This window comes from Trichomonas vaginalis, chromosome VI, assembly GCF_026262505.1.
Source record: "Trichomonas vaginalis G3 chromosome VI, whole genome shotgun sequence".
NCBI classification, from domain to species: Eukaryota; Parabasalia; order Trichomonadida; family Trichomonadidae; genus Trichomonas; species Trichomonas vaginalis.
In genome coordinates this window covers 9982303-10005002 of record NC_067208.1, presented here as the reverse complement: position 1 = coordinate 10005002, position 22700 = coordinate 9982303, and the positions used below count along the sequence as shown (strand labels likewise).

Genomic DNA, 22700 nt, shown 5'->3' with positions numbered 1-22700 from the left:
GGATTCGAATAACCTTCTAACAGTTTGCATAAGATATCTGTAAAGAAAGTGTTCTTACCTGTTCCTTGTTTTCCAATTATGATGAGAGCAGTTTCATTTTTAGCACTTGGATGTTGTAAGATGTTTGCAAACCAACATAAGATATACTCATAGACTCTTTCGTTTCCATTGCATATAATTTCTTTGACATGGTCTAACCAAGCTTCTATAACATTTTCTTTCCATTCTACTTGTTCGTATTTATATCCAGTGAAGATAGAATAGAAGTTTGGAGATGGTGTATAGAACTTTATACCACGAACTGAAAAATCTTCAAGTTTTGACAATAAGATATCCCAAGCATCTAACATCTTCATGCCAACTTGTACGACTTTTATTTTCTTAAGTTTCTGTTTACATTCTTGTTCTGAAACTATTGTCGCTTTAGGTTTGTTAAAGACTACATCCCATTCTTTCATGACATAACATTCTGGGGCAGAGTCAACATAAATGACTAAACGTTTCAAATTCTCGACTGCTTTGTTATAGTCTCGAAATGGACACATATTTCTGAAGGCTTGGAAGTCATAAAAATCTGAAACATCTATTCTGTACATTTTTATAAAAATAAAAAAAATATTTTTTTTATTCTTGACTTTGTTGTTGCATTTGTTCCATTTGTTGCATTTGTTCCATTTGTTGCATTTGTTGTTCTTGAGCTATTTGTTGTTGAAGTTGTTCTTGTAGTACAATACTTTCACCAGTTGCATCTTCCAATTCGAAACTTTCTGCCGTCATTGACAAATACATAGGACATAAAAGTTTTACAGGAACAAAGTTTGCGTCGACTAAGGTTAAGTTTATGTTTGCTAAAGTGTTTGAGTTTACTAAAGCTGAAAACTCTGCATTCGAATGAACAATAGGCAAACCAGCAGAGAAAGTGTTGTTTATACGCATGAGTATCTTTTGGTCATAGTAGTTTCTGTCGACATTCGAATAGCACTTTGAACCTAAGTTTGAAACAATATATAAAATAGGTGTACTTAAAGTCAATGGAACAGATAGACCTTGTATGACACCTTTTCCTGTTATAGGAAACTGTTGGTAGTAAAAACCAGATATAAGTTTTGTATTATAGCTCATATCGTTTATAGTAAACTCAGTCGGACATCCAATATAGATCCAAGGTGATCTGATTTTTGCATCCCTGGGATGGACGATACACCCAAAGTGTCACCTTTTTGGGATAACATGAATTTTAAATATCATGAGTATAGATCCAAGGTGATCTGATTTTTGCATCCCTGGGATGGACGATACACCCAAAGTGTCACCTTTTTGGGATAACATGAATTTTAAATATCATGAGAGTTCTGCAAACCATATGCACAATATCTATTCAGCCTGACTTCTTGTATATATGAGTTAGACTTCTTAAATATTGTGCTTGGGGCGATATAAGCATTTCCGAGATTACCATCGTGCTCTATAGTATGCTACTTCTCCCTGGTTCTAGCTCAGTTCCAAGGATATTGGCGTTCAAGGATTTGGCAAGGTCCTTCCGAAGTCTCTCATTCGATGAGAGATTTCGGAAGAATCTTGCCTTAAAGTACTCCAACTCTTGTTCTTTTGTTCCTAAATAGTGAGAAAAGTTATTTGACTACTTAAGGTAGAGATTATCCGAGGTCCCTCATTTGATGAGAGGCCTCGGATAATCTCTGCCTTAAAATTGTACACTTGTAGTCCATGAGAGTGTAAGTATACATTGATAGGACAGCTTTCTTCTGAAGTCTTAGATTTGATGAGAACCTCAGAAGAAAACTGTCCTATTTTATAGTAAAAGGAGTTTCAGGAGCTCCAAAGCTCCCTTTCGTAAGGATTAGGAGCTTTGGAGCTCCTGGTTCGGAGATGTGTTTCGCATCTTTCATCAGAAAAGGACATTTACCATCTGGGACTCTGTTGATGGAGACTCAGGAGCTCCAAAGCTCCCTCTCGTAACGATTAGGAGCTTTGTAGCTCCTGAAGGTAAGGTAGGATTGCTCTGATCTCTAATCAGTAGATGCCATGCCTCATTATGAACTCTACTGACAAGAGATCAAGAGCTCCAAGGACTCCCTTTTTAGTTAGTGGCGTTCTCACCATTTAGTAGGATTGCTGATCCTACTAATGAAGTGATCACTTAGTATACGTTTTGAATAAATTGATTTTTTTTAGAATTTAGTATTTTTTATAGACATCACATGTATATTATAAATACATAAATATATTCTTTAATTCAAAAAATTCAATTCGGTTTTGGGATGGGTATCCCAGCCCCAAGTATTCAATTTTATTCAATTTTTTAAGAATTTTGGGTTGGGATGCCCAGACCAAAACAAGCTTTATATTTTGATGTGTAGATACGTATGTGTGCATCATTGTTGTGTTATATATTATGTTTTTAATGAAAAAAATCTGATTCAAAAAAAATTATCACTAATTAGTTGATAATATAAAGAAAAAATAGATAAATTGTATGTTTTGAGAGTATTTATCCACATTCACTCATATGAATTTCATTAAATAGTGTCTTTTTACTCCCAAATTTATTTTGAATTATTGAAATCAAAGAAAAAAATCAGAAAAATTTCTCGAAATTTTTATTTTCAAAAAAAATTTGGATTTTATATTGAAAACTGACACTGGGAGGACGATAGGGCTGGGATTGGAGATACCCCGCTCACTTGGGAAAAATACGGATCTATAGACATCCAAACATAATGAAACCTGCTCTAGTTGCAGCACATGTTACATCCGTCCTTAAAGTATTAAATAAGTCAACAAAACCTGTTGGTGGTATATCTGAGTAAGTATCTTCAAAGGAGTATTTTTTACCATTCACAACAATAAAATCTTCTGGTGTCAAAAGAGCAAAACAGGCTTTAGTCGTCATCGTGTTTAAGGTCAGTTTACAATATCGTCCTTGAGGACTTTGTAAGTTTGTTGTTATAGAATTATATGACTCAGGGTTTTTAGTCGTAATAGTATAAACCACTATGTCTTCTGCCATTTACATATATTTAAAAGTTTTTCTGAAAGTGGAGAAGAACTTCATCTAAACTTTCACATGGCGTTTCTTGAAGTTCTCTGTCTAAGAAGTTCAAATATTTTGTAAAGACATAGAACTTTCCTTTGTCTACACGAACAAACAAAACAGGGTCTTTCATATCGTTCAAAAGTGTGTAAAGTCCTTTACATGAAATAAAGTCTATATTGTTTTTCTTCAAACATCTTTCAAGAAGTTTTGACATTTTTACTTAGCAAATAAATTTTAATGAAATGTTGTGGTCGTCAAATATTTTTATGACGTCTGGGAAACTATATTTTAAGTTCAACGTTTCACCTCCTTTCATAACGTATATTTTGTCAATGACATTATATGAAACACCACAGCAAGCAATGTCGGGTTCTATTTCTTTGATGTTTATATCGTCTGCCTCTGTCAAAAGTTTCAATAGTTCTTTCAAAACTTCACGAGGTGCAATGACATATGAGTTCACTTTTACAGGGTTGTGTTCGACCAAGTTTAACATTATACCTAAAGCTTGACAGATCTTCTCCTGAGTTTTAAGTTTGTCTTTCAGTTGCATGTAGTCGTTTCGAATATCTGCAACAGAACTTAAGTCTCTGCTAACTTCAGGATATGTTGGTTGTTCTTTTACAGGAACTATTGTTATACCATCTTCGTCTTCGTATGGTTTCCCCACTTCAACATCTCTTTCTTTGACATTGACAATAACACTTTGACTGTTTGTTTGAGTTGGTGAATTTAACTTCACATCTGCCACCGCCATTAAACCTTTTGAAACACTTACGCTTCTATTTTTCGGAAATGACATTTTACTTAGAATAAAAAGATGGACGTATTTGAGTATCTCTTCGAATTGAAGCAGAACAAAGTTTACACACACAAACAATACAAGTTCATTGATAGAATAGTTCTTTATACAAACAATGGAAAATGTTTATGAATAGCAATATTTGCTGAACCAAAATATTTTCATAAAGCAAAGAAAGTTGGTATAACTGAAATGGTGAAAGTTCTTGACGTTGACAAAAATATAACAACAAAACTGACCGATATTTCTAAAGGAAAGTTTATAATACAATACTATGTCAAAACTGGCGTACTGTCAATATTTGACGGAGAGAAGTCAGTTCAAGAACAACTTACTGACCTGCTGCCAAAATCTGCTCGATGGAAGCTGTCGTTATACCAATCTGAGGAGCCCCAGCAGGTTTCATCGAACGAATCTTCAAAAGAGCATCTTCCGTGAAAAGTGCTATTGGTTTTGTAAACTTCTTTGCTTTCAATTCATCTGGACCGTCTCTGTCACCAGTATATTGTATTTGAACTGTACCAACAGTTGAATACCACCCATAAAGTCTTCTGAGTCAGCAAATGGAATGCCAAGCCAAAGTTTGAACGGTCTCCATTTGTATATTGAGTGTTTTGACCTCCTGTATGAGTCCATACTTTCACATATGGCATAATAGAACTTTGCATTTCAGGGTTAATGGTTGTTGTGAAGTTGTTGTTAAAGTTCATAGCATCTAATGTCAAGTTGTATGACCTCATATCCTCACTGTAGAATATCTCTTCTCTTGGATAATATTTGCCATCTATGTTTATATGATATTTAATACCAGGGTTGTAGAAACAAGAATAGTCATTTATAGTTCGTCTGAACAGTACAAACATAGTATCTGCACTGTTTCATTGCAGTTGTTAAAGCAATATCTGTTCTTGCACCTGGGTCAGCACTTTGGTTTCCAACTTCACCTGCAAAGTCTTTGACAGATATTTGGTGTATAGGGAACATGAGTGGAACTGCAATATATTTGGCAGCTAAAGCATTTGAAATATCTGGGTCCAACATATAGACTGCAAGTCTGCTTTCTATTCTCTTGCATTCAAATTTTTCGCATGTGAACTTAACTGGGTCCCAAGCAGTTCCAGCAGCATTGAAATAATAGTTTACTTCAGTGTTGAAGTTTGAGAAACCAAAGTCTAAGTCAACTTTGTCTTTGCAAAATTCGGCGAATGACGTTTGATTTGCTCCCTTTACGTCTGTAAGAGTGAATGGGTCTTGTGTTGGTGCAATGACTAAGTTATTTTTGCTTGGAGTAAGTTCGATAGAAATCTTACCTGCCCAGTTTGGCAAGTATCTTAAAAACCTGAAGATGAGGAAAGATGACAAAGGAACTCTAAGTTTCAGTTTTACTTTAGTGGCAACAGTTCCATTTGAACCAGAAAGGTTAACATAAACTCCTGGAACGTTAGGGTCAAGTCTTCTTATTTTCTCAATAGTTGCATACTGGTCTGTTTGTTCTCTAGCTTGTGGTTGTACTGAGTTTCTCAAAGCGAACCATTCATAGTTTGCCCAGGTTACTGTTTGAACTAAGTCAGAGTTAGAATATATCTTATATCCCATGAAAACTTCTGGAGCATATTGGTATCCGACATAGAAAATTCCATTGCAACCTTTCTTGTCAGACAACTTGGCAGAAGGTTTTATTTCAATGTCTTGTTCCACGTATAAGAAAGAGTTGTCAATAGAAATAATATGAAACCTGTCGCAAGCAATATCTACTGTTGTTGAAGAACCTTCTCCAAACTCACCTACGTTTCCATAAGAAACAGCAGTTGTATATTCGTAAGTTCCAGGAACTATTTCTGACCTTCTAATGGCATTGTCGCATTCGTTATACCATTCGGAAACATTTCCATTCATGGCATCCAAAACTGTTGGCGTTATATTCTGAGCGGCGTACATTTCATATGGGTAAAAATATAGAATAGTTGGATTTATATGTCATAATAGAACCCACGTGGACTAAGCTTTACTTTCTTCCTGACTGAGTTTTTAACTCTTCTTTTTCCTTCATTGCACTACTTTCACTAGATGAAGTTACTTCTTCACTACTTTCTCCAACTCTTCTCTTCTTCTTTGGTGCAACTTTTGGTAACTTGCCCTCTACTTCAAGTTGTTGCATCTTTGCCTCATGTTCACCTAGTATGTTGTAAATTTCCCATGTCCTTTTTGCCTTTGGGCTCTGGTCGCCCATCTCAGGTAACCAATATCCTAGAAAGAGTTTGTCATAGTTTGTATTTGAGTCTTCGCGTATTGTTTGCATGACTCTTTTCTGAGTTTCCGGTTCAAGCTCTTCAAACAGTGCCTGTCCATATGGAATAAGCTCGTTTCCAAATATATGTTTTTGTAGCCATTCTGGTTTTCTTTCCATGTTACCAATAATATCCTTTGTGAATGGGAAAGCTTCTACCCAACGTTTCAGTCTTGCGTCATTTATTTCTGTAGTTGGTTTTATTTTGTCAAGGAACATGTTTTTCAATACTAACATTTCATTTGGTACTGTCCATTTGAGTTTTCTTAAATATTCATCCCTTCTCAGTTCATTGTCTGCAAAGTAAGTTTTTATGACATTTTGCAAACTTTCATTTGCAAGGTCATGTACAATAGGTTCTCTTCCTTCTCTGTCCCTAACTTTCTTTCTAAACTCTTCACCAAATATACCATCTTTATGGTTCTGTGTAGTTCTTTGAGATAAATGTTCTAGAACGTCAGGTGTTATATTTCCATCAGCCATGTTCATTTCATACTGGTCCAAAATATCTGCATGTTTCATATCTTTCAATGGCATTAAAGCCGCGCTTAAAATACCAGCTATATCTGGTTCACCATTCACTTCCATTGCGTCTACAACTTCTTGGAATTGTGGTTGTAAGTTTATGAACCACCTATCCGGATTAGCTTTATGACCCCATCTCATTGTAGTTCCATAGTCTGCAGAAACAAAAGTAGGTTTGTTTCCATCTTGGTTAGGTTCTGAATGAACTTTAAACAATGTTTCATTTCTATATGTTTTGTTGAAATTTAACCTTTTATTTTCACCGAGTTCAGCCAAAGATTGAACGTTATATGGTCGTAAGTAAAAAGGGTTGTTGTATTTGCGTACATTTTCTTTCAGTACTTCCATTCTATGCTGAATATTTTCATCTGGTGTTGGAGTCTTTTGTATGTCGGCAAACATTTTTCGATATTCTTCTACTATGTCAGCCGAATTTTTTTTAGACTCTTGGAAAGATTCCATATTCACCTCATACTCTTGTTGAGGGTCAAGATTTTTCGGCTGTTCCAAATCTTCATCTAGTTCTGTGAAGTTAGTTTCCAAAGGAGGGACTTGTTCGTTTCCTTCAGGCTCTTCTAGCTGTTGTTGCTGAACTATTTCTTCCATGTCTGGTTGTATCTGAACTTCTTCCTGTTGAGTTTCTTGTACCTCATCTGCTGGCATTTCATATATTCCGAGACCGTTTTTAACAAGTTCCCTATCTAAGTCATCCGGACTCATAAACCTTTCTTCTTTCGTTCCGTCTCTATTTTTTACGCGTTTCATGAAGAGAGTTGAATTGTCATTTAGCTCTGACACCAAATATCACGGAGTAAATTCATCCATGTCATTTGGATGATATGCTATTAAATCATATCCCTTAGCGAGCTTGTATTTTCCAGGTTTGAAATTATATCCCATTTGGTGCTGAGCCATAAAGCTAAATAGGTTCGGGTCAGTATTTCCTTCCTTGAACTTTCTAATAGCTTCTTTATATCTGTCACTAAAGTCAAGAGTATCTGGGTAACCATACTCTTCTTTAAGCATTTTTAAGAATTCTTGGTTTCCTTGTTCTCTACTTCTTTTATGTCCTTGCTCTGTTTGTGGTTGTTGTTGTTGTGCAGGGTTTTGAACTGTTGGTTGTTGTGCAGGGTTTTGAACTGTTGGTTGTTGTGCTGGTTGTTGTGTTGGTTTTGGTGCATGCCTGTGTCTATGTCCATGTGACGATGTAAATGTTTTAGGTAGTCCTGGTGCAGGTGCTTCTCTTGGAGGGTTTGGTGGTATATAAGTTCCACTAGCTAGTATATAAGTTCCACCAGCTGGTATATAAGTTCCACCAGCTGGCACATATGTTCCATCTGCAGCGTAATGTCCTACCTGACTTTTCGTTCTTAAGAAAGCATTTACTAGGTCTGTTTTGGTCTGTTGTAACTCTTTTTCTTGACTTTCCACAACAGTTGCTCTAACGGCGTCATAGGCACTTTGAACTGCCTGTCTCGTTGCTGCATCTGTTATTTTCGTCATATTTTGTGCTACTTCTTTTAACTCTTTGTCGAAACCTTCAGACTTCAGTTTCTTTCCAGATGAGAAGTCGTTCACTAGTTTCACCTTACTATGAAGAGCTTCGAAGGCGTTCTTAAAGTCAGCATTTGTTAAAGCTTCATTTGAACTGTCTTCATCCGCTTGTATTTTTGTCCTTATTGACCCTATAAGTTGGGCTGCTTTAGCGTTGGCTTGGGCATCTAACCAGTCATTGTTAGCTTTTATATATTCTGCGCTTTTCATTGCCTTTTGCATGGCTGCGTCGTTATTTTTACTTTCTTGTGCTAAGTTTTCATACTGTACGGTTTGGTTTTGCAACTGTAAAAGTTTTTCTGCCTTTACATTTGCTTCAACTTCTTTTTTATACTCATCGCTATCCATATATGTCTTCAGGGCTTTTTGTTTTATCTCTTCATCTTTCAGTACTTTATATTGAGTAGTATGGTTTTTCAAATTTATGACATCTTGTTCCATTTTTGCTACTTCTGCTGCTTTTTCTGACACTTTTTTCGCATATTGCTCTGTACTTAGTTCTTTCAGTTGTTCTTCTTTCTTCTTTTTCTCTACGTTTAACTCATTGAGTTTCTTTGTGTGTCTGTCATATTCTAGTTTCTTTTCGTTTTCACTTATTTGCTTCTGTATGTCTATGTTTGACTTTTTGACATCTGTTATTTGATTTTTGAGTGAACTCAAATTCATTTGACTTTGAGGGTTATAGACTGTTCCGTCTGCAGCTCCACCATAGCCTGCCATTTTCGCTAAAAGTGCCGCTCTTAAACCTCCACTCTGTGCACCAATGACTCGGTTTAAAAGCATAGGATTGCTTGACATTTGTTGCAACATAGTGGGGTCATTCAGCATTTGTTGTTGCAACTGTTGTTGTGGTGTCAGTTTTACTATTGGATGTTTCAATGCTCTCTTCCTCTTACGTATATTCTTACGTAGCTTACGTGGCATTTTAAGTGAAGTTAAAAAGCGGCTTTTGACAGATGTTTGTATGACACTTTCTCCGGTTTATAGGACCTCTCTCATATTCTATCTTGTCATATCTAAACTCATAGTCATGTATGTCCTCTAACCATCTCATAACGGTTTCCAAACCACTTTTATCGGATGTAAAGTAAAAACATGGATGGTTATGTAAAACGTCTAAAGTTTCTAAAGAGTCTCTCAAAGTATACTTCCTTGGAACGCCCGTAACTTTTCCTGTAGCGACGATAGACCCTTACTTGTCCGGTTTATAGTTATACTATTTTGAGTCCTCTACAAAAAAGTCAACAGCAACAACTCTCAAAAATTTTATGGGCTAGAAGGCACGAAGTGCCTGGGAAGCCCCCTATACCCAAAAAACCTCATTTTATATAAACTGCATTTTATACTAACATCTTCGGGGCTAGAGGGCACGAAGTGCCTGGAGGCCCCACTTCCTTTTTTTTTTTTTTTTTTTTTTTTTTTTTTTTAAATATTGTTATAAATATTAATGGAGTTGAAAAATTATGATCATAAAAGTAAGATGTTAGCATCTAGCCTCAGTAGATACTAAGTCATATCAGAATAGACACATATTCATCTAGGGTTGTTAAAAATATCAAAAATTAGCGTTTTGAAGACACCATGGTGTCTTATAATTTTCCCTTCCTTATTGGCGTGTAGAAATAAATGCGCCAATAGATTGAAGAAGAAGAATTGTTTTTCTCTTAATGAACTTTAATCCTTTTGATATAAGAATATTAAAAACATTAATATTATTTCGATTTCGGAAATTAAATTTCCAAATTTTTTGTCAATTTCTGAAATAACAGGATCCCGCATCCAACACGCAACAACAAAACACAAAACACACTTTTTGGTTCTTTCATCGTTTTAATCGTAATTTATGTAATACATGATTTGGATAAATTTTACAAAAATAGAACCTATATTATATTCTTTTCAAAGATTCTTGCAAATCATCAAAAATAATTGTATTTTAAAAAACGATCAAATTATCCTTTCATTATTTTAAACTTAAATTAGTTTTTATGATTGACTAAAGCAATCATATTTATTCATCATTAAATAAACAAAAAAATAATATTTGAGAGTTATTTCAAAAAAAACGCATTGAATTTATTAATTTGTCTCAATTTCAGTATTATAAATTTTTATAATTTCAATATTTTGAAATACACTTTTTAATATTTCAATATTTATGATATTTCAATGTTTTAAGTGGTCTCAAATTGAGCTTCTCAAATATAAGTTGGCCTATTCAAATAATAAAATTAAATAATATTTAAAATAATAAATAAAAGTAAGGGTTTCGTTTTGCTAAAATTGTCACTTTTATAGCATATTTGTTTTTGGATGTTTTGCGAAACCAAAAAAAAACTATGATATACAATGTGTGTAAAGAAAATACTTTATTTACTAGTTAAAAAATCATTTGATATTGATCAAGTTATTTTTTCTGGATAAGATATTATATGGATAATTGGATAGAAAATACAATTATATAATCTTGTACCTGGTTTAATTAAGCTAATTGTCATCAGAAACTTGTAATTTTTATGAATTTCAGATTTTCTTTTCATTACTGCTTTTCTTAATAGGTCAAGTTCTTATTTACGTTATAAAGTATGATATTTACAAATATCAAGTTATCGTGTTTTTTGAGAAATTATGAGAAACAAACAAAAATGAAAAAGATAGGAATAGCAATGAATAGTGATGTGGGTATAGAAAATGTAAGAGATATGAATGCAAAGCAATCAGTATTTAGGACATTGACCATAGATTTCGAAAAAAAATGCTGCATATTGAGCGAAAACTATGATTATATTATAAGGCTGTCATTTAAAGCATAATGAAACTATTCCCTTTTCATTTTAATCGAATAAGATAGTAAAGATTTTTGAATTAGCTAGAAACTGATGAGATGTTTCACAAATCAGATTTTTAATCTCTATAATGCATAATTCACTCAATATCTCAATTTTGATATTGCGAGATATTTTTGCTATCGGTTTCGCAATTTTGACACAATAGCAAGAGGGTTCTATAAGCATTATTATCAACGTAGAATCTGAATATCATATCAGAAAATGTCGCAAATCTGACATTTACCCGACAAAATAGCAAAAATAATTGAATACTTTTCGCAAAAACTTTAAAAATCGATAAAAATATGAAATATAGATATTAAAGAGACTTTTTATATAATATTCATAAAGATTTTCCAAAAATATGATACCGCAAAATTAAAAAAGTGACGTCTTGAGTGGAGTCAAAGGTCGAAATTGCTAGCTAAATGTTTTTTTAGCGAAATTGCGTATTGTACGTTTTTTTCGCAAAACGAAACCCTTAATAAAAGTGATTGAGGTCATAGCAAAACGGCTGTTTCAGTCATTAATTCTTAAAAATAAAAAGGGTAAAAACTAAATACAATGGGTAAAATTCAATAGTGTCTGTGCTATCGTTCAATTTGAAGGTGTCTTTTGAAACCGCAAGACACATTGAATTTTTGAATAGTGTATTATGGTTTGACAGACACCAATGAAAAAAATAAAATGATATTTATTTTAAATATATAAGATCCTTATATAAAATATAAATATTTTATCGTTTTATTTTCTTGTTTTAGAAATGTTTTTTATTGAAAAATCAATAAAACTAACTCCAAAATAAAATTTTTCATTGAAAGACACTATGATGACACCAGGCAAATCTTCCAAGACACCTATCGTCGGGAATCTAACAACCCTATATTCATCCTCAATTGACTCTTACTCATCTTCAATTGATTCTCACAAATAATCAATTGATCCTCACTACTGATCAATTGATTCTCACAAATAATCAATTGATTCGCATTAATTATCAATAGATTCTCACTAAGAATCAATTGATTCTCAGTCACCCTAAATTGATTCTCACTACTTATTAATTGATTCTTACTCATCCTTAATTGATTCTCGCTAAGAATCAAGTGATTCTCACTCTTCCTCAATTTCTTCTTAGTATTATTCAATTGATTCTCACTGATGTTCAGTTGAATCTCACTAATAATCAAATGATTCTCACTCATCCTCAATTGATTGTCACTTATTCACAATTTATTCTTAAACAACCTTAATTAACTCCCAGTATTCTTCAATTGATTCTCACTAATTATAATTTGATTCTCAGTCATCCTCAATTTATTCTAACTCAATAAGAATATGAATATGAAAATGGATTGGAATAGGTGATAATTAAAATATATTGATATGAATTTGTGAGAGTGTCTTTAATAAAGAAAAATTTGTCAAAGAACAATAATGTCAAATTGGGTGGGAGCATATAGTAATGAAATATTTATTGATAAATATTAATGTCATAATAATTGAGAGCATGTAGTAATGAAAAATTAATTGATAAATAATAATATTAAATAGGGTGATTGCATTGATCAATACATATATATGAATGAATTTTGATGTCAAACCGTCAGTCATATTGTTAGTCAAAACGTCAGTTATATTCTCATTCATACACTCACTCAAACCGTCAGTCATATTGTCAGTCAAACTCTCAGTCATATTATCACTCAAACTGTCAGCCAATTGTCAGCTAAACTCTAAGTCATATTCTAACTAAAGCCGTCACTCATATTGTCAGTCAAAACGTCAGTCATGTTGTCACTCAAACTATCAGTCTTATTCTCACTAAAACCATCAGTCATACACTCTCTTAAACTATGAGTCATATTGTCACCCAAACTCTCAGTCATATTCTAAATAAAACCATAAGTCATAGAGGCTGTCAAGCCGTCAGTCATATTGTCGGTCAAACCGTCAGTCATATTGTCAGTCAAACCGTCAGTCTTACTCTCAATAAAAAGCTAATTCATAGTGTCTGTCAAACCACAGTCATATTGTCACTCAAACTGTCAGTAATATTCTAATTAAAGCTGTCAGTCATATTGTCAGTCAAACTGTAAGTCATACACTCACTCAAATCAACAATCATATTGTCACCCAAACTATCAGTCTTATTCTCACTAAAACCGTCAGTCATATTGTCAGTCAAATCGTCAGTCATATTGTCACTCAAACCGTCAGTCATATTGTCAGTCAAACTGTCAGTCATTCACTCACTCAAATCAACAGTCATATTGTCACCCAAACTGTCAGTCTTATTCTCACTAAAGCCATCAGTCATACACTCTCTTAAACTATGAGTCATATTGTCACCCAAACTCTCAATCATACACTCACTCGAATCAACAGTCATAGTGTCTGTCAAACCACAGTTATATTGTCAGTCAAACTGTCAGTCTTATTCTAACTAAAACCGTAAGTCAAAGTGTTTGTCAAACCGTCAGTCATATTGTCAGTCAAACTGTCAGTCATTCACTCACTCAAATCAACAGTCATATTGTCACCCAAACTGTCAGTCTTATTCTCACTAAAGCCATCAGTCATACACTCTCTTAAACTATGAGTCATATTGTCACCCAAACTCTCAATCATACACTCACTCGAATCAACAGTCATAGTGTCTGTCAAACCACAGTTATATTGTCAGTCAAACTGTCAGTCTTATTCTAACTAAAACCGTAAGTCAAAGTGTTTGTCAAACCGTCAGTCATATTGTCAGTCAAACTTTCAGTCATACACTCACTCAAATCAACAGTCATATTGTCATCCAAACTATCAGTCTTATTCTCACTAAAACCGTAATTCATATTGTCACTCAAACCGTCAGTCATATTGTCATTAAAACGGTCAGTCATACACTCACTCAAATCAACAGTCATATTGTCAGTCAAACTATCAGTTTTATCCTAACTAAAAAGCTAATTCATAGTGTGTGTCAAACCGTCAGTCATGTTGTCACTCAAACTATCAGTCTTATTCTCACTAAAACCATCAGTCATACACTCTCTTAAACTATGAGTCATATTGTCACCCAAACTCTCAATCATACACTCACTCAAATCAACAGTCATATTGTCAGTCAAACCGTCAGTTATATTGTCAGTCAAACTGTCAGTCTTATTCTAACTAAAACCGTAAGTCATCGTGTGTGTCAAACTGTCAGTCATATTGTCACTCAAACTGTCAGTCTTATTCTAACTAAAAAGCTAATTCATAGTGTGTGTCAAACCGAAGTCATATTGTCACTCAAATTGTCAGTCATACACTCACTCAAATCAACAGTCATATTGTCACCCAAACTGTCAGTCTTATTCTCACTAAAGCCATCAGTCATACACTCTCTTAAACTATGAGTCATATTGTCACCCAAACTCTCAATCATACACTCACTCGAATCAACAGTCATAGTGTCTGTCAAACCGTCAGTTATATTGTCAGTCAATCTGTCAGTCTTATTCTAACTAAAACCGTAAGTCAAAGTGTCTGTCAAACCGTCAGTCATATTCTCAGTCATACTGTAGTTCATACTATCACCCAAACTGTTGTTCATACTGTCACTCAAACTCTAAGTCATATTGTCAGTCAAACTGTGAGTCATATTCTCTCTCAAGCCTTGAGTTATACTGACAACCAAACCCTCATTCAAAATGTCACTCAAACTGTCAGTTATATTCCTAGACACATTCAAACTTTCAGGCATATTGTCAGCCAGATACTCAGTTATAGAGTCACTTTTTTGTCATTAATGAATTCAGTTATAGATTCAAACATACATTCGGTCCAATATTGGATCATGCAGTTAATTCTACATTTTTTAACTTGTAAGTCATTATTTATGAAAATATTTAAAATAGTGTAATTGCACAATGATGTGCAGTATTATCTTTAATATTAATATTGTAATATGATATTAGATTTTATCATATGAGATATTAATATTGATTTATGGATCACTGCACAATGATGTGCAGTATTATCTTTAATATTAATATTGTAATATGCAATGTTATATTCTAATTTGAATGTTCCTTTTTAACCTCATGATTTCTTCTCACTGATCTGCCTTTTTATGCAGCATTTTGTATTTAATCTCTCTTATCCTTTAGATTCTCTATGCTTTCCATCTTTCTAAACCAGATTCCATTGTTAATTCTTAAATTAACACAAATCTTAAATTTCATATTAGTCATTGATCTGAAGTTATTGAAACATCTGACGTCTTTAGATTATCTAGGGCTGTACAAGATTTAAAAAAACATTGCCGGGTTACCGTAGAGGCCTAAAAAAATCGCGCCTCGGCGGCAAGCCGCCTCGGCATTAAGAATGCGCATCTAAATTTTTATATGTCCTTCTTTCTTTTATTTTTCCCTTCCCTTTCTTTTCTTTTTCTTTTTTTCCCTCCTCTTGCTCTCATTTACCTTTTTTTCCTTTTCTCATCATTTTTCAAAATTTAAAATTTTTATCAAAAATCTTGCCTATAAAAGCAGACTATGGAACCTTTTAATGCCTCTTAATCAATATTATACAGCATAAAGCATATTAAATGAAAGTAATTACGTATAAATTTATTTTATTATCTTATTTATTAATTCTTTAGCATGTATTGTTTAATATTAACTTTTCTGTACATTAAATATGATATCTCCAAAGTATGAATGCCTTGTAACGAAACGAAAACTTAATTTTCTGTTGAATATTTGTCACAAACATTAGATTATTAAAATATATGTTGGATATCCCTTAGTATGAGACTTCATGACTCTTGTTGTCTAACGTGAGCTTTGGATTGCAAGCTCTGTGGTTAACGAACATAAATTAATTGTAAAGTTTTCAAAAATTTTCATCGTTTCTATCAGCATCTATTTTTCCTTTAAAATAATATATTTGTATGAATACAATATTTAGTAATTTTTTTATTTCCCATAATTTCATTCAAAATTTCAGAAAAAATTAATTTCTATTCAATATTATTTCAGCTTCAAAACACTTCATTCTTATAGATGTTGATTCACTAAAGTGTGATTCTATTTATATGAGGTAGGGGCATGAGGCTCGGCAAGTCTTATTGCTTTTTACCTCAATTTAGGTATTAAATAATTATAATGATTCATAGTGGCCGCTGCTGACTGGCCATCAGCAGTCCCCTGGCCAAGATTAATATAATTATTTAATACTTATCCAGTTTTACATCAATAACAACAAAGCTAATCAATCATCATTCAGAAATGCGGGAAATTACTACTAATATTAAAGATTGATAGACATTAGGCTGGCCACCTTCTGTCTAATATCTTTACGAATAAAAATAATACTTTTTAAAACAAATTATTTAATAAATTTTATTAAAAAACAAAATCAAATATCAAATTGATCATCATTCAACTTGATGAAGAAGCGGCATGCTACATATTCTTCTTTGCATGATTCGTTCATTGAATTTCTTGTCTTTCGCAATTCAGATATTACACGTTCTACATCTGCTTCACTGCACGAAAGTGACATCATCCTTTTTCCAATTGGTCTTATTGCTTTTAGTTGCTTTATGCCATTCATGTACCAAAACTTGCCATCATTTTGAGCAAGATGATGACCATTTATAAGATGGGAATCATCTTGCTCTATGAAGAAATCGTAAGCATCACTCAATTCCTTGGCTCTATCGTCTTTATTGATCGTTGGATCAACTGTTGATTCGGCAATTGCTCTTTGTCTGAGGATTGTTATCATGAATGTGTATAGATCTTTTATCTCTTCATCTACAACATCCCAGACCAAGGAATTCCTCGAACCATCGGCATTTGTTTCGGCTGCATGATCGTCGTTAAGCATTTGTTCCTCTTCTGCTTGCTGGATCTCTTCATCATGCTCGGCTACCTCGTCAACACGTTCTGTTCGTTCTTCTTCAAGGATTTCGCCGAGTTTCTCAAATGTGATCTCGCGATTGATGATCCTCAGGGAAGGAATCGTTGGGACTTGCACATCTTTCAACTGCATTATAGGTGGATAGCTTGTCTTTCCTCCAAAACCCTTCTTGTCTCTGATGATCTTCCTTGCTAACGGTGTAAAGCCGAAAGCAAACCGAAGCAAATCAATTCTACCATATTCTTTCATATCATTTTTGAATATTGTAGTGATTGATCGGAGAATCTCTTCACCATCTGGCGTTAATCTTCCTGCCATTTCATCCAACATCCCTTGGCACTGTTGTATCATCAGGAATGCATAAGCACCCATGGACTTGTTGGATTCCAGCCATAATTGAAGTTGCTTTAATGGCTTGAATATCATTAAAGCATCTTTAAAGAGTGGAGGAATTCCATCACGTGTCCATTGTAACTGTTCACGTGTAGCTCTGGAAAGGGATAGTGGAAGATCTCCACTTCTTAAAGCAGTATTAATTGTTTCCAGATTATCAAAGATGAAAAACAGAGTATCATATATGTAGAGCCAGCGAGTTTCCGGGATTGATGGAACCCTGATCTTGTATCTCGCTCTCATATCGTGATTCTTAAAGATAATGATAATCTGGTGAACTCTATTCATCAGTTCATTCAACAATGGACATTGCTTACGTGCGTGGACAATAGCATTGTTCAAGACGTGGTTAAGGCAACGAATGTACACGGTTTGTAAGCCAGGGAAAAGGGCTCCTTCTGGCCTCCAGTGGCAGAGTCCTTTAACCTGGGCTGGCAAACCATCTCCGACTACTCCAGCTACGTGGTTTTTATTAACCTTAAGAGAATCAAACCACGTATGGTAGTCCTCGTATGTCCAATTAGTCGAAATTGTTGTGTCGAAGAATTGGTGGCGATCTGTTTTGCCTGGATTGCACACACAAGAGAATAGACCATGACGGCTGCCGTGTGTTCCGCAGTCCAGGGAAATTGAGAAGATGCGGAATTCCTCGCAGAACTTTAGGCCCCGAGAGGAGTCTGTTTTGCCTAAAGTAATCAATGCCTCTCTGACACCGCGCCGTGTGAACTCAATGTCTGGGATTGTAAAGTTGATGCCCTGTTCGCGATTGACTTTATTTTTAAGCCATTTGGCGAAGCTCTCTAGGAAGCTTTTAAATGCTGGCTTCATTGTGGCATAAAGGCTTATATCTAGGCTCGCAATAAGCCTGGCAATGATCTCTTCTAACGAAGGATCATTACCAGAGCCAACTGCTTGCTGAGTATTCTCAACTTGGTGCTCAGCAGGAACGTAGTTGGGCATTGGGAGTAAAAATTTGCACTTATGATCTTTAAAATCATTTTTCCTGCTTTTTTTAATGCATCGCACGAACTGCCCTTGAACTAATGTTTCACTACATTCGGCACAGTATGTAAAGAGCCTTCCTTTGTCTGATTGATTAGGCTCATTCTCATAATAGCCGATCGTAGTGAAACATTTTTTCCACACTTTGTTTCCAATGTTTCAGGAGTTGGTGGATATTTCGTCTTCTTAAATGGAATCCACTCATCATATACATGAGGATCCCATGCAGTCATAATAAAAATAAAGCTTTTTGAATATATTCAATTTTTAAATGATATTTTCACGGGTTAAATATAAAATAAAGAATAAGATGTAAATTATTAAAATATTTAATTTTAAATTTTGAACCCGTGATAAATATTTTTTTGCATTGTTATTAATAATGAAAAATAAAGCTTATTTCAATGAAAATTGTTCTGCAAATTTATTTCACTTTTGACCTCACTTTTTCCGTAATTCAATTTTTTACTTTAATATTTTAGATCTTCATAATATATCATTTGAAAAATTAACATATAAAAAAATCAAGTTATCAATTCACTTTTTCCGTAATTCAAAAATCAAAAATATAAATAATATATCTTTTATCAAATATTTTATTATATTCTATGAAAAATGAGGTCCGGAAATTTTGCGGATTCCCGTAACTCAATTTTACGGAAAAAGTGCAGTAAACTATTCAAAATACGGAAAATGGTGTAAACTAATGATTTTACGGTAAAATCACGGAAAGTCCCGGAAGAATATATGTGCCTATATGAAATTATACAAAAATGAATCAAACGCATTTTAAAAGATTGTTCTTGTATTATAAATGCTATTCGCAGATTTATTAGTTGAAGAAAATTACAAATTTTTGCCGATTTACAAAAAATGATTTACAAAGCATATTTTATAAGGCTTAAAAAATCTTTAAAATGTCACCGGTGACGGAAATCCATGGTAACCAACGCGGTTCCCGTTTGGAATGCCATAAGATTATCTTATCTAATATTAAAATGATTGATCTATTTACATTTTTAAAATAGTCCTAAAAAGTCTCAATATTTATAAAAGCATAATAAAATTAAATTTTTTAATATCATTTTGTAAATTATTCGTTTACTTTATGGCATAGTCTTGAAAAAGTATCAAAAAACATTATCTTAATGGTCTCTAAAGAGGTTAAGTAGCATACACACAGATATGCTAATGTGGTAAAAAGAGATTTATTGCAAAAAGTCCAAAATAATATATTTATTATCAAGATTCGCGTGGAAACGTACGAGTTTGGGACGAATAACTAACATTCTTAAACATTTAGTAATACTCTGATAAGTACAAGTCCTTAGATGCGACATCTGGCTTCTTTTGTTCTAACTTACCAAATTCAAGAACTCAAGTTGGCAGTAACTCTGTACTAAACATACTCTAAGAGCTTGTCATTATTCCGTGTATGACAAATCATACTTTAATGTTTTACTCGTTGAATAAAGAATGCTTGATTTTGAAATCGAATGTTTTTGCTTAAATAGTTCCAGATTCTTGAACTAGGGACGGAATTAGAGGACACGTCTTTGCTGGTTAGTCGCGTGCTTGATGACAATATGCTACAATTATAATAAACGTACAAAAGGGACGAAAATTGAGAGCTTGTAACTTTCAACCTGATATCAGATTGTGAGCTTTACAAAATTTGCAAGGCGAATTTTGCTCCGTTCATAATCTGAATCATGAATTTCATATTATGAGCCAAATTGAAAACCGTTTCACTTCATTCAATTTTTCTCATAAGATTCTAAATTGTGAAGACTGTTAAAACAATCCAGTTTTTGAATCAAAAAATGATCGTATACTTGAGATTATAATTTTTGATATAATTAAATCTACATTAAAAGCAGTATTTATTAATTTTTTGCGACTAGTTTTTTTTTAACAATTTTAAATAGTCGCAAAAAAATTTCGAAGTCAATTTATTTTTATAATGCTGATTTATTCTTTAATATTCGTTAAATCTTATACTTTGTTTAGTAATAGATACGTCCCGTTGGTTAAAGAAGATAATGATAATGATTTAATATATGTTAACAAAGAATTAACTTATAATGAAATTTTTGAAATAAAACACTCCCATTTAGTTAGTGGAACAGGCACATATGTTGGAAATGTATCATCTGAAGTCCAAATTACTAACCCATTTTCATTAATATTCGAACCCCGTTTAGATCCTGTCATTTATACTTGTCTTTCCCCGATATGCAATCTCTCATTTCTCGATGTAACAATTGTTTCTACAGTAAACAAAACATCAGGAAGCTTTAAATACGGTGGGCACAGTTCATTTAAAGAATCATTAATTAAAATTTTTGGAAAGTTCACATATCCCAATATATCAGTTAATGACGAATTAACCAGAATTTATTTCTCTACAAAAAGCTCTGATTCTCAGAGTTTCTTTACATGCCATTATGCGTTTAACTTCAAAAATACATTTTATAACCTACTTAGAGGAATATTTGTTTATCATTTAAGTCCTCAAGGAAGGTCATCAAAATATAGAGTTGTAAAATCATCTCATGAAACCCCAAGGTTGACATTTTATAATCAATCAAATTCTCCAATAATAGAAAATGAAGAAACCAAGTATGAAAGCACAGGATTTATACTACTTCCAGATGTTAATATATATGATTCAACAATAAGCAACAACACTCTATCATACACGTTCGAAGTTGAAGATGACGAAATTTATCACAAAAATGTTCACCATTTCCCTCCAGATCTAAGTTTACTTATTCCTGATGGATTTCACACATTAGAAGAAGTAAAGGATATGAACAAAAATATGTCGGAAGACTATAAAAAGAATCAAACTATTACTAATGAATTAATTTCGACATTAGAAGAACTTGAAGAAAAATATCCTGTTGAATCCGAATATGAAGGAATTTCTTATCGAGACTTTAATATTAAAGTTTATTATTGGACTAATCTTACTGTTTTAATTTTGTTAATTATTTGTGGAATTTACCCTTGTTGCAAAAAAGACGTTGAGGAAGCTTTTGATGGATTAGACTCTAATGATGACATGTCAGATTATGGTTAGAAAAGGAGACACGGAAAGTATTCATGTAATTTCATCTTATCAATTATAAAAAAATAGTTTATTCGCAAAAATTTTATTAGATAACTTTTTTGTAGATGCATGAAATAAATTGAAGTTTCTATTATATTTGGACAAAATTTGTCCGGATTTTTAATCATTTGAGAATAAATGTTCATTCATTGGTTCGAATTCGGTGATTTCATCCATCAATTAAAATAGTGGTATAAAATTTTCATCAGGTATAAGCTGCTGCAATAGAGTTCATATCTAATGTCTTGCCGAAATTGCCAATTTTTCCAAATTTTTTCAACTTCATCAAGTACCTCAGATGAGGAACAAAGTCAACAATCAGATGTTGATTGAAGAAGAAAGTCTTCAAAGATCTTTGTTAAGAGTCTTTGAAGTCTTTATTCCTCATCTGAGGTACAATACCTTATCAAGTACCTCAGATGAGGAACAAAGTCAACAATCAGATGTTGATTGAAGAAGAAAGTCTTCAAAGATCTTTGTTAAGAGTCTTTGAAGTCTTTATTCCTCATCTGAGGTACAATACCTTATCAAGTACCTCAGATGAGGAACAAAGTCAACAATCAGATGTTGATTGAAGAAGAAAGTCTTCAAAGATCTTTGTTAAGAGTCTTTGAAGTCTTTATTCCTCATCTGAGGTACAATACCTTATCAAGTACCTCAGATGAGGAACAAAGTCAACAATCAACATCTGATTGTCGACAAAAGACTTGAAAAATTGCAACAAACAATATTTTAAGTCTTTGTTCCTCATATGCGGTACAATAACTCTGTATATACCTCAGATGAGGAACTTTTGAAATAATCATATTCTGATCATCCTCAAACAAATAAACTCTGCTCATAAAGCATAATACTCTAATAATGAAGCACTTCCTCATATGCATCTAATGTTAAAAACTTAAAATTTTGTTACATTTTTCATATTCCATGCCTCTTATATGATAACTTATATATATCACAGCATTTTATTATTATACATCACATATATAATTAAATTATGCTATTTATACATCCTTAAACTATAGTTTGGGCTTGGTGAATCTTATGTGATTCTTGAGAAATATCAATGCCCGACCAGACTCTTTGCCACAGATATCGCTAGGATATTGTCAATCATTCTATGTACAAGTCACATAATTTTGACGGATTCTCCAAAATTATATCTTCAATCAGAATCCATATCCTGCACAAGCGCATGAGATGCACCTCCAGAATGAGTTAGAATTTTTGATGAATTT

At 33.3% G+C, this 22700-nt stretch overlaps 8 protein-coding genes and 1 pseudogene across 9 annotated transcripts, besides 3 other annotated features; 1 reads left to right on the top strand and 8 right to left on the bottom strand.

Moving 5' to 3' along the window:
* Positions 1-6867: part of a mobile genetic element that runs on past the window's edge.
* TVAGG3_0837640 (uncharacterized protein) lies at positions 59-596 on the bottom strand (the record flags this gene model as incomplete). The annotated part of the gene is made up of 1 exon (XM_051248763.1): positions 59-596. A coding segment is annotated over one exon (538 nt), but the record flags the coding sequence as incomplete, so codon positions are not given.
* TVAGG3_0837630 (uncharacterized protein) lies at positions 625-936 on the bottom strand (the record flags this gene model as incomplete). The annotated part of the gene is made up of 1 exon (XM_051248762.1): positions 625-936. The coding sequence occupies one exon, from the start codon at positions 934-936 to the stop codon at positions 625-627; it is 312 nt and encodes a 103-aa protein (XP_051084237.1).
* Positions 1822-2004: a mobile genetic element.
* On the bottom strand, positions 2720-3028 carry TVAGG3_0837610 (uncharacterized protein; the record flags this gene model as incomplete). Its single annotated transcript, XM_051248761.1, has 1 exon — positions 2720-3028. The coding sequence occupies one exon, from the start codon at positions 3026-3028 to the stop codon at positions 2720-2722; it is 309 nt and encodes a 102-aa protein (XP_051084236.1).
* Positions 3276-3812, bottom strand: TVAGG3_0837600 (protein of unknown function, DUF4106 family; the record flags this gene model as incomplete). Its single annotated transcript, XM_051248760.1, has 1 exon — positions 3276-3812. The coding sequence occupies one exon, from the start codon at positions 3810-3812 to the stop codon at positions 3276-3278; it is 537 nt and encodes a 178-aa protein (XP_051084235.1).
* Positions 5828-6627, bottom strand: TVAGG3_0837590 (annotated as a pseudogene). Its single transcript has one exon. A coding segment is annotated over exon 1 (800 nt).
* A 606-nt stretch (positions 6868-7473) lies between the features above and the next one.
* Positions 7474-8025, bottom strand: TVAGG3_0837570 (protein of unknown function, DUF4106 family; the record flags this gene model as incomplete). Its single annotated transcript, XM_051248759.1, has 1 exon — positions 7474-8025. A coding segment is annotated over one exon (552 nt), but the record flags the coding sequence as incomplete, so codon positions are not given.
* A 507-nt stretch (positions 8026-8532) lies between these two features.
* TVAGG3_0837560 (protein of unknown function, DUF4106 family) lies at positions 8533-9147 on the bottom strand (the record flags this gene model as incomplete). The annotated part of the gene is made up of 1 exon (XM_051248758.1): positions 8533-9147. A coding segment is annotated over one exon (615 nt), but the record flags the coding sequence as incomplete, so codon positions are not given.
* Positions 9148-15321: 6174 nt separating this feature from the next.
* Positions 15322-19322: a mobile genetic element.
* Positions 16446-18305, bottom strand: TVAGG3_0837550 (ribonuclease H-like family; the record flags this gene model as incomplete). The annotated part of the gene is made up of 1 exon (XM_001310713.2): positions 16446-18305. The coding sequence occupies one exon, from the start codon at positions 18303-18305 to the stop codon at positions 16446-16448; it is 1860 nt and encodes a 619-aa protein (XP_001310714.2).
* Positions 19323-20310: 988 nt separating the features above from the next.
* On the top strand, positions 20311-21432 carry TVAGG3_0837530 (uncharacterized protein; the record flags this gene model as incomplete). The annotated part of the gene is made up of 1 exon (XM_001310712.1): positions 20311-21432. The coding sequence occupies one exon, from the start codon at positions 20311-20313 to the stop codon at positions 21430-21432; it is 1122 nt and encodes a 373-aa protein (XP_001310713.1).
* Positions 21433-22700: the final 1268 nt, after the last annotated feature.